At 38.3% G+C, this 11,981-nt stretch overlaps 1 protein-coding gene across 8 annotated transcripts in view; it reads left to right on the top strand.

Annotated features, from left to right (window-relative positions):
• Nucleotides 1–11,981, top strand: part of ARHGEF9 (Cdc42 guanine nucleotide exchange factor 9) — a 207,306-nt gene that overhangs the window by 186,779 nt on the left and 8,546 nt on the right. For all 8 annotated transcript variants that reach the window (XM_060087328.1, XM_060087326.1, XM_060087325.1 and 5 more), the window contains one exon: nt 186–254. In XM_060087328.1, the coding sequence (XP_059943311.1) occupies nt 186–254 (69 nt within the window). The remainder of the gene's footprint in view (nt 1–185; nt 255–11,981) is intronic.

Raw genomic sequence — 11,981 nt, forward strand, 5'->3', positions numbered from 1 at the left:
CCTCTGTACATTGAAATGCATTGTTGTAAGTCTTTGTCCAAGTTTCTGAGCACTTTCCTTTTCTTGCTTTTCAAGACTTTTGATATATCTTGGCAAAATTACTCTTCCAGAAAAGTTGTACTAATTTATACATTTAAGAAAGGTCTATGTTTCTCATAACAAAGTCATGTATTTTTATGTTATAGGCTTTGAAATTTCTGAAAATCAGAAGAGGCAGGCTGCAATGACTGTGAGAAAAGTCCCAAAACAAAAAGGTAAAACTGCCTTTAACTACAACCTCCCTGACCTCACCCACTCTCGTTGTGAGACTGAGAAGCCATAGGCTATGTGCTTGCATATTCCTAGGCTTGTTTCCATGCTGAAGTTCACTTGGGGTGGTGGGAAATGTCCAGATACCCAGGTGTCCCTGATGACAGTTGGCAAATGGTCTTAAAAGACTTAAGGCTTAGGAGTGAATAATTTAAGGCAGTCATCTCCAAAGATAGCGTATTAGGTACAGGTAAAAAATAGAACTTCTGTTTCCTTTATTTTCACTTAAATAAAAGAGAGAAACTAAACTTTACTAACGATTTAGAAACAGTTGGACAATAATAAATTTGTAGAATTTATTAATATGTATAAATATATTAGGGATATGTGCATAACAATTCTTTCATTGGTTTGGGAGCATTTGTGGAATCAGGAACCCCAAATCAGAATGGACAACTTCAAACTGAACCTAGACAGAAGATTCAGATAGTTATTCTCTTTTTGAACCATAAAGTATTTAAAAAAGAAAAATACTTCGGGGATCAATTTGAATATGAAATGAAACTTTATTTTCTCATTTTCCTGAACTAGAAAAAATTAAAATACTTAATTGAACAAAAGGTAGGAACTATCCCTTCTTTTTTTCGAGAACCTATTCAGTACCAGTCATTTTATATAAGTTCCTTCATTTCATTTTTATGGTACCCCTGAAAAGGTAGGCATTAATAGCCCCATTTTCCAGATGAAGAAACTGAGGATCTTTGGGATAAAGTGACTCTGAACTTAAGTCAGCTTGACTCCAAGTCTTCTGCTCTCTCCTCTCCATCTCAGGGTTCTGATGATCCTCCATGATGGGAAAGAACAGCTCACTTTTTTGTCTTGCCTCAATTACTGACAGCTCTTTCTATTACTGACAGCCACTATCATTGTCCCCAGGGTAGGCAGTCTTAATGAGACTTCACTTTCCCTAGGTCCTCCCTTGTGCTCTTTTAAAGGGCTCTTTGGTTCAGAATGAGTCACCATATAAAATGATCAGATTTAAGTTGCCTGAAATTCTAGCAGCCACGTAAAGCACCCTTAATTATTCCTAATGATGTTCCTTTTCATTGAGGAGGCTGAGTGCCTGTGAAGATCTGATTTCCAATTGAGGAGTGCACCTGGCTTGGGCCTCTGGCTAGACATGGCCTTCCTTCTAACTGTTTGTTGCTTCTTACTCTTGGGAGGCCCTCACTGGCACTTTCCCTCATCATGGAAATATGATTCGTTTTAGATAGGGAATTAAAGGCAACTACTTCTAACTTCTTAGGCGTGAAAATATGACAGTTTAGAAAGTAATCTGGAGTTAATAACAGTAAGTCTATGATCTGTATGAATAGGAGAATCCTTTGAGAGAATGTGCTTCTTCCTTAGAGATATGAGCCCCAGCCACCTGGACAGTCCTCAGGCTACAAAGTGGTTACTGTCCTACTGGCCCACCTCTGTCTCCTGGAGGCTCTCAACTCCTGAGCTTCTCTCACTCTGAATTCCTCCACTGTCCCTACCACACTGACCTTCATGATGGGATGGTGTTCCTTTACCTCAGCCCAAGTTCCCTCAAGTCTATCTGAAACTGGCTTATCTTTTCACTGAGAAACCATAAAGCAGAGGAACATGCACAAAGCAACAAACTAGAAAACAGTCCTACTCACTCATACCAAACCTTTGTGTCAGGTTCCTTCTCTGCCTTGTCTCAAGGCTATCCCTTGCAGGTCCTCTGTTGTCTCCCAATATTTAAACAGTGGTTCACCTAAACAGGTTTGCATGTTTAATAGCAATCCTGAAGCCTTCAAAGAAACTTACCTAGTCTCAAACTTCACAGAATTCCTAAAAATTGATTCCCTTATTTCTATTTCGAGTTCTCAAGGCTCTCCTAGTCCAGGGCTCTGGTGACTGATATATTTTGAGACTCAAGGGCACTACACATGTAGAAGTGATTGTACAGCTTAGTAATTCAATAGTTTTATCATATACATAGGAAGAGCTAGAAGGGAGTTCTCTCAGATACCTGAGAAAGCCAGCTTTCTTAATTCTTCCAATAACACCTTCCTGGAAGTGATGGGAAGTATTGTTGTTAGGATTTCTCTAATTCAGATTTAATACAGATTCCAACACAATCTGTAATGCCATGGGACCTTATTAACTCAGTCTACTCTTCTGGAGGAGGGGAAGCCTAGCTGGAAGAAAAGCAAAGAGGACAGAGCCTAGCTCCAAGGGAGGCCTTTTCACTTTACATTTGCCTTTTTACACTGCATTGTTTTTAAGAATTGATATATAACTTCTTGGGAGTTGGTTGCTAATTCCTGGTCCATCAACCCATTTCAGTTTGTCATCATGGAGCTCCCTAGGGCCATGAGTACAGTCCCCATCTCCAGAGGCTTTAGGGCCAGCTCAAAATCAAATGAGTACCCCAGAATAACTAAAATAAACTTGAAATAGAATAAAGTTTGAGTAATAAATCTACCCTGATTTCAAAGCTAATTATATAGCTACAATAACCAAGACAGTTTGGTGTTGGTAGAGGGACAGACATGTTAGATCAATGGAACAGAATAGAGGAACCAAAAACAGACCTACACGAATATGCCCAACTGATTTTTCAAAAAGGTACAAAAGCAATTCAGTGGAGGAAGGATGCCTTTTAAACAAATGGCACTGAAGCAATTGGGCTTCCACAGGCCAAAAGTAAAAATAATCTCAACCTAATTTCACACCCTATAAAAATTAACTCAAAATAGTTAATGAACTTAAATTTAAAGCTACAAAACTTTTAGAAAACAGTAGGAGAAAATTGTCAAGATTTAGGTGTAGGCAAAGAAGTTCTTAGAACTGACACCAAAAGCTTGAACTATAAAATAAAAACTTGATAAAATTAACCTCATCAAAATAGAAAATTTTGCCCCATGAAAGACCATGTAAAGAGGATGAAAAAACAAGCTACAGGCTAGGGAAGATATTTGCAAACCATGTATCTGACAAAACATTGGTATCTAGAATATATAAGAACTCTCAAAACTCAATAGTAAGGCTTCCCTGGTGGCACAGTCATTGAGAATCTGCATGCCAATGCAAGGGACACGGGTTCGAGCCCTGGTCTGGGAAGATCCCACATGTCGCAGAGCAACTAGACCCCTGAGCCACAATTACTGACTGAGCCTGTGCATCTGGAGCTTGTACTCCACAACAAGAGAGGCCGCGAGAGTGAGAGGCCCGCGCACCGTGATGAAGAGTGACCCCCACTTGCCGCAACTAGAGAAAGCCCTTGCACAGAAACTAAGACCCAACACAGCCATAAATAAATAAATTAATTAATTAATTAATTAATTAATTAAAAAAATGTCAATAGTAAAAACAAACAAACAAAACTATACACTCCAATTAGAAAATGGGCAAAATACAGATAATTCACTGAAGAGGATATATGGATATCAGTTACACACATGAAAAGATGTTCAACATCATTAATCAATGGAAATATGCAAATTAAAACCACAATGAGATATCATTACATACTTATTACAAAGGCTAAAATAGAAAAACATTCTGAAAACACCAAATGTTGGCAAGGGTGCATGGAAACAGAATCATTCATACCTTGCTGTTGAGAATGTAAAACAGTACAGCACTATTTTATGTAATAGTTTGGTAGTTTCTTAAGACATAAAACATACAACTACCAAATGATGCAGCAATGACACATCTGGGCATTTATCCCAGAGAAACAAAAACTGGTTGTCACTTAAAAACTTCTAAACAAATACCCATAGCAGCTTTTTCATAATAGCCCAAACTAGAAACAAAGTAGGTGTCTTTCAACGGGTGTAATTAAGCAGATTCTGGTACATCTATCCCATGGAATATAACACATCAATAAAAAGGAGCCAACTATTGGTACATAAACCAACTTGGGAGAATTTCTAAGGACTCATGCTGATTGAGAAAAGCCAATATCCAAAGGTTACATATGGTATAACTCCATTTATATAACATTCTTCAGATGATATAATTTGGAAATAGGGAACATATTAGTTGTTGCCATGGGTTAAGTAGGGAGTAGGGAAAGGAAAGAAGTGAGTGTGGTTATAAAACAGTAACACGAGTAATCCTTGTGATGATAGAAATGTTCTGCCTCTTGACTGTATCCTGTAACAATGTTAATTTCCTAGCTGTAATATTGGAGAAATTGAGTAAAGGGTGCAAGGTATATCTCTATATTTTCTCTTACAGCTGCATGTGAATCAACAATGATCTCAAAATAAAAAGTTTAATTAAAAAATTAAAATGAGCACTCCCCAAACTCCCTCCCTAATATCTACATATAATTGTTTGGCCTCTGGAACCCTTGTATTTTTGACACTTACCACCTTTGAAAACTGACAATATCCTCAAAATGACAAAATAATTTTCTACTGTCATCTCCCTAAAGAACACAGATTTTCACCAACAGATGAGAGTGTTTTTGTAAAAGTCTGGGAGTCCAGTGGAGAAGTTCCAGACCAAATAATCTATGCCTGGATGTATAGACAAGGCCAGTCAATAAAAACTGGAGGAGGTGACAGCAACACAAGACTAGAAGGAATATGAAAAATCAAGGAAACAGGACATCATCAATGGAATGCAATAATTTCCAGAAGCTGACACGCAAAGACCAGGAGATCTGTGATGTGCATGATAAACAGTTCAAAATAGTTGTTTTAAGGAAGCTCAATAAGCTACAATAGAAACAATTCAACAAAATCAGGAAAATATCATGAAAAAAATAAGAAATTTAACACAGTCAAAATCATAAAAAGAACCAAACAAATTATAGAGCTGAAGAATACAATGTATGAAATGAAAAATACAATAGAGAGCATCAATAGCAGACCTGGTGAGCCAGCAGAAAGTATCTGTGAAGTCAAAGAAAGGTCATTTGAAATCGACTAGTCAGAATAGGGAAAAAAAAGAATCAAAAAGAGTGAAGTATGCCTGTGTGACTTATAGGATAAAATTAAGATTAACAATCTACAAAATATTGGAGTCCCAGAAGGAGAAGAGAGGGAGAAAGGGGAAGAAAGATCATTTAAATAAATAATAACTAGAACTTCCCAATTCTGGGTAGGTATTTGGATATCTAAGTTCATGTGGCTCACTGGTCTCCAAGCAATTCAACCCAAAATGGTCTTCTCTAAGATACACTATAATAAAGCTGTCTAAAATCAAAGACAAAAAGAGAAGGTTAAAAGCAGCAAGAGAAATAAACGATTCTCATATGCATGGGAACCTGCATAAGGCTATCAGCAGATTTCTCAACAGAAACCTAGCAGACAAGGAGAGAGTGGAATGATATATTCAAAGTACTGAAAGAAAATAACACCCAACCAAGAATGCTGTACCCAGAAAAGTTGTCTTCAGAAATAAAGGAGAGAAAAAGAATTTCCCAGACCAAAAAAAAAAAAAAGCTGAAAGAGTTAATCACACTAGACTTGTCTTACAATAAATGCTGAAGGTTCTTCAAGCTGAAATGAAAGTATGCTAATTAGTAACATGAAAACGTGAAGAAGAAAGTATGACAGGGACAGGAGACAAGATGGCAGAGTAGAAGGACTTGAGCTTACCTCCTCTCACAAAAATAACAAAAGCAAAACTAACTGCTGAACAACCATCGACCAAAAAGACCCCAACCTACCAAAATATGTACTCTACACCCAAAGACAAAGAGGAAGGCACAAAGAGATGGTAGGAGAGGTGCTTCTGCAATATAATCAAATCCTATACCCACCAAGTGGGCAACCCACAAACTGGAAAATTAATATATCACAGAGGTTCTCCTACAGGAGTGAGAGTTCTGAGCCCCACGTCAGTCTCCCCAGCCTGGGGGTCTGGCAATGGGAAGAGGAGCCCACAAAGCATTTGGCTTTGAAGTCCAGTGGGCTTGAGTCTAGGAGTTCCACAGGACTGGGGGAAACAGATTACACCCTTGGAGGGAGCGCACAAGGTTTCATGTGCACTGGTACCCAGGGCAAAGCAGTGACTCCATAGGATCCTGGGCCAGACCTACCTGCGGGTCTTGGAGAGTATCCTAGGGAGGCAGGGGTCAGCTGTGGGTCACTGTGGGGACAAGGACACTGGTGGTGGCATCTCCAAGGAATATTGATCATCATGAGCTCTCCCAGAGGTCATCATATTGACACCAAGACCTGGACAACAGCCTGTAGGATCCAGCACTTGGATGCCTCAGACCAAACAATGAACAGGGTGGGAACACAGCCCCACCCATCAGCAGACAGGCTGCCTAAAGTCATCCTGAGCCAACAACCACCTATAAACACACCTCTTGCCATGGCCTTACCCACAGAGGGACAAGATCTAGCTCTACCCACCAGTGGGCAGACACAAGTCTCTCCCACCAGGAAGCCTGTATAAGCCACTGGTCCCACCTCACCCAGCAAGGTGCAGACACCAGAAGCAAGAAAAACTACAATCCGACAGTGTGAGGAACAGAGACCACAAAGACAGAAATCTAGACAAAATGAGATGGCAGAGAAATATGTTCCAGATGAAAGAACAAGATAAAACCCCAGAAGGACAGCTAAGTGAAGTGGAGATAGGCAACCTATATGAAAAATAATCCAGAGTAATGACAGTAAAGATGATTCAAGATGTCAGAAAAAAAATGGAGCACAGACCAATAGGATACAAGAAATGTTAATAAAGTGCTAGAAGCTTTAAAGAACCAACAAAGATTAAACAATACAATAACTGCAATGAAAAATGCACTAGAAGGAATCAATAGAAAAAGTGAGGCAGAAGAACGAATGAGTGAACTGGAAGACAGATTGGGGGAAATTGCTGCTGCAAAACAGAATAAAGAAAAAAAGAATGAAAAGAAATGAGGACAGTCTTAGAGACTTCTGGGACAACATTAAATGCAAAAACATTTGAATTATAGGGGTCCCACAAGGAGAAGAGAGAGAGAAAGGGCCTGAGATAATATTTAAAGAGATAATAGCCAAAAACTTCCCTATGATGGGAAAGGAAACACCCACTCAAGACCAGGAAGTGCAGAGAGTTCCATACATGATAAACCCAAGGAAGAACCTACTGAGGCACATATTAATCAAATTGACAAAAAATTAAGGCAGAGAAAATATTAAAAGCAACAAAGGAAAAGCAACAAATAACACACAAGGGAATTTCCATAAAGTTATCAGCTGATTGTTCAACAGTAGCTCTGCAACCCCAAAGGGAGTGGCATGATATATTGAAAGCCATGAAAGGGAAAAAACACAACCAAGAATACTCTACCAAGCAAAGCTCTCATACAGATTCCATGGAAAAAGCAAATGCTTTACAAACAAAAGCTAATAAAATTCACCACCACCAAACCAGCTGTACAATGAATGCTAAGGGAAATTCTCTGGATGGAAAAGAAAAGACCACAACTAGAAACAAGAAAATTATGAATGGGAAAGTGCAACAGTAAAGGCAAACATACAGTAAAGGTAGGCAAGTATCCACACAAAATATGATAACAAAAACAGAAATAGAAGAGGAGCATACAAATGCAGGATATTGGAAATCCATTTAAAATTAAGAGACCAGCAACTTTAAAAAAAACTTGCATATATGTAGTCTGCTATATAAAAACCTCATGGTAAGCAGAAAGCAAAAAATCTAGAACAAACACACAAAGAAAAAGCAATCCAAACACAACACTAAACATAGTCATCAAATCACAAGAGAAGAGAACAAAAAGGGAAGGGAAGAAAAAAGAACTACAGAAACTAATCCAAAACAGTTAACAAAATAGCAATAAGAACATACAGATCAGTAATTATCTTAAATGTAAATTGATTAAATGCTCAAACAAAAAGCCATAGACTGGTTGAATAGATTTCAAGAAGAAGAAGAAGATGTGGTATATATATGCAATGGAATATTACTCAGCCATAAAAAGGAACAAAATTGGGTCATTTGTAGAGACATGGGTGGACCTAGAGACTGTCATACAGAGTGAAGTATGTCAGAAAGAGAAAAACAAATATCGTATATTAACACATATATGTGGAATCTAGAAAAATAGTACAGATGAACCAGTTTGCAAGGCAGAAATAGAGACACCGATGTAGAGAACAAATGTATGGACACCAGGGGGTGATGGGGGTCGCACAAATTGGGAGAATGGGATTGACATATATACACTAATATGTATAAAATAGACCACTATCAAGAACCTGCTCTATAGCAAAGGGAACTCTACTTCACTTTGCTGTGCAGTAGAAACTAACATGACATTGTAAAACAACTATATCCGAGTTAAAAAAAAAAGTAGACACATATATGCTGTCTACAAGAGACCCACATCAAATCTAGAGACACATACAGACTGAAAATGAGGGGATGGAAAAAGGTATTCCATGCAAATGGAAATCAAAATAAAGCTGGAGTAGTGATACTCATATCAGACAAAATAGACTTTGAAATAAAGACTGTTACAGGAGACAAAAGGGACACCACAAAATGAACAAAGCATCAATCCAAGAAAAAGATATAACAATTGAAAATATTTATGCACCCAACATAGGAGCACCTCAATATATAAGGCAAATTCTTACAGCCATAAAATGAGAAATTGACAGTAACACAATAATATTGGGGCACTTTAACACCCCATTTTCATCAATGGACAGATCATTCAGACAGAAAATCCATAAGGAAACAAAAGCTTAAATGACACATTAGACAAATGGACTTAATTGATATTTATAGAATATTCCATTTAAAAGGAGAAGATGCACATTCTTCTCAAGTGCACATAGAACATTTTCCAGAATAGATAACATGGTGTACCATACAGTAAGCTTCATTATATTTAAGAAAATTGAAATTATATCAAGCCAGCACTTCAATGTTGATATTAGGAATCAACTACATGAAAAAAAAACTGCAAAAACACAAACACGTGGGGGCTAACAATATGTTGCTGAACAACAAATGGACCACTGAGAAATCAAAGAGGAAATTCAAAAATACCTAGAGACAGACGAAAATGAAAACACGATAATCCAAAACTTATGGGATGCAGCGAAAGCACTTCTAAGAGTGAAGTTTGTAACAATGCAGTCTTACCTCAGAAACCAAGAAAAATCACAAATAAACACCAAAACTTACACCGTAAGCAACTAGAGCAATAAGAACAAACAAAACCCAAAGTTAGTACAAGGAAAGAAATCATAAACATCAGAACAGAAACAAATGAAATAGAGATGATGAAAACAAGAGAAAAGACAGTGAAACTAAAAGCTGGTTCTTTGAAAAGATAAACACTGATAAACTTTAAGCCAGCCTCATCAAGAAAAAAAGGGATAGGGCTCAGATCACTAAAATTAGAAATGAAAAAGAAGTTACTTTGGACAACACAGAAATACAAAGGATCATAAGAGACTACTACAAGAAACTATATGCCACTAAAATGGACAACCTAGAAGAAATGGACAAATCCTTAGAAAGGTAAAATCTCCCAAGACTGAACCAGGAAGAAATAGAAAATATGAATAGAGCAATCACAAGTACTGAAATTGAAACTTATTTTTAAAACTTCAGGGCTTCCCTGGTGGCACAGTGGTTGAGAGTCTGCCTGCCGATGCAGGGGACACGGGTTTATGCCCCGGTCCAGGAGGATCCCACATGCCGTGGAGCAGCTGGGCCCGTGAGCCATGGCTGCTGAACCTGTGTGTCCGGAGCCTGTGCTCCGCAACAGGAGAGGCCACAACAGTGAGAGGCCCGCGTACCACAAAAACAAAACAAAACAAAAAAAAACAAAAAAAAAACTTCACACAAACAAAAGTCCAGCATCAGATGGCTTTACAGGCAAATTCTGTCAAACATTTAGAGAAGAGTTAACACCTATCCTTCTCAAACTCTTCCAAAATATAGCAGGAGGGACACTCCCTAACTCATTCTATGAGGCCACCATCACCCTAATACCAAAACCAGATACAGATACCACAAAAAAACAAAATTACAGGCCAATATCACTGAAGAACATACATGGAAAAATTCTCAACAAAATACTAGCAAACCAAATCCAACAATACATTAAAAAGATCAAACACTACAATCAACTGGGATTTATCCCAGGAATACAAGGATTTTTCATTATCCCCAAATTAGTCACTGTGATATACCACATTAAATTAAAAAGTATAAAAAAATATATGGGGCTTCCCTGGTGACGCAGTGGTTGAGAATCTGCCTGCCAATGCAGGGGACACGCGTTCGAGCCCTGGTCTGGGAGGATCCCACATGCCACAGAGCAGCTAGGCCCGTGAGCCACAACTACTGACCATGCGCATCTGGAGCCGGTGCTCCACAACAAGAGAGGCCACAACAGTGACAGGCCCGTGCACCACGATGAAGAGTGGACCCCGCTTGCCACAACAAGAGATAGCCCTCACACAGAAATGAAGACTCAACACAGCAAAAATAAAGAAATTAATTAATAAACTCCTACCCCCCAACATCTTCTTTAAAAAAAAATATATATATATATATATATATATATATATGATTATCTCAATAGATGCAGAAAAGGCTTTTTACAATTCTAACACCCATTTATTTATTTTTTTATTAGTTTCTGCTTTATAACAAAGTGAATCAGTCATACATATACATCTGTTCCCACATCCCTTCCCTCATGCATCTCCCTCCCTCCCTCCCTCCCCATCCCACCCCTCCAGGCGGTCACAAAGCACTGAGCTGATCTCCCTGTGCTCTGCGGCTGCTTCCCACTATCTATCTACCTTACGTTTGGTAGTGTATATATGTCCATACCTCTCTTTTGCTTTGTCACAGCTTACCCTTCCCCCTCCCCATATCCTCAAGTCCATTCTCAAGTAGGTCTGTGTCTTTATTCCCGTTTTACCCCTAGGTTCTTCATGACATTTTTTTTTAATTCCGTATATATGTGTTAGCTTACGGTATTTGTCTTTCTCTTTCTGACTTACTTCACTCTGTATGACAGACTCTAGGTCTATCCACCTCATTACAAATAGCTCAGCTTCGTCTCTTTTTATGGCTGAGTAATATTCCATTGTATATATGTGCCACATCTTCTTTATCCATTCATCCGATGATGGTCACTTAGGTTGTTTCCAGCTCCGGGCTATTGTGAATAGAGCTGCAATGAACATTTTGGTACATGTCTCTTTTTGAATTATGGTTTTCTCAGGGTATATGCCTAGTAGTGGGATTGCTGGGTCATATGGTAGTTCTATTTTTAGCTTTTTAAGGAACCTTCATACTGTTCTCCATAGTGGCTGTACCAATTCACATTCCCACCAGCAGTGCAAGAGTGTTCCCTTTTCTCCACACCCTCTCCAGCATTTATTGTTTCTAGATTTCTTGATGATGGCCATTCTGACTGGTGTGAGATGATATCTCATTGTAGTTTTGATTTGCATTTCTCTAATGATTAATGATGTTGAGCATTCTTTCATGTGTTTGTTGGCAGTCTGTATATCTTCTTTGGAGAAATGCCTATTTAAGTCTTCTGCCCATTTTTGGATTGGGTTGTTTGTTTTTTTGCTATTGAGCTGCATGAGCTGTTTATGAATTTTGGAGATTAATCCTTTGTCAGTTGCTTCATTTGCAAATATTTTCTCCCATTCTGAGGGTTGTCTTTTGGTCTTGTTTATGGTTTCCTTTGCTGT

Source organism: Mesoplodon densirostris, chromosome X, assembly GCF_025265405.1.
Source record: "Mesoplodon densirostris isolate mMesDen1 chromosome X, mMesDen1 primary haplotype, whole genome shotgun sequence".
In the NCBI taxonomy this organism is placed as follows: domain Eukaryota; kingdom Metazoa; phylum Chordata; class Mammalia; order Artiodactyla; family Ziphiidae; genus Mesoplodon; species Mesoplodon densirostris.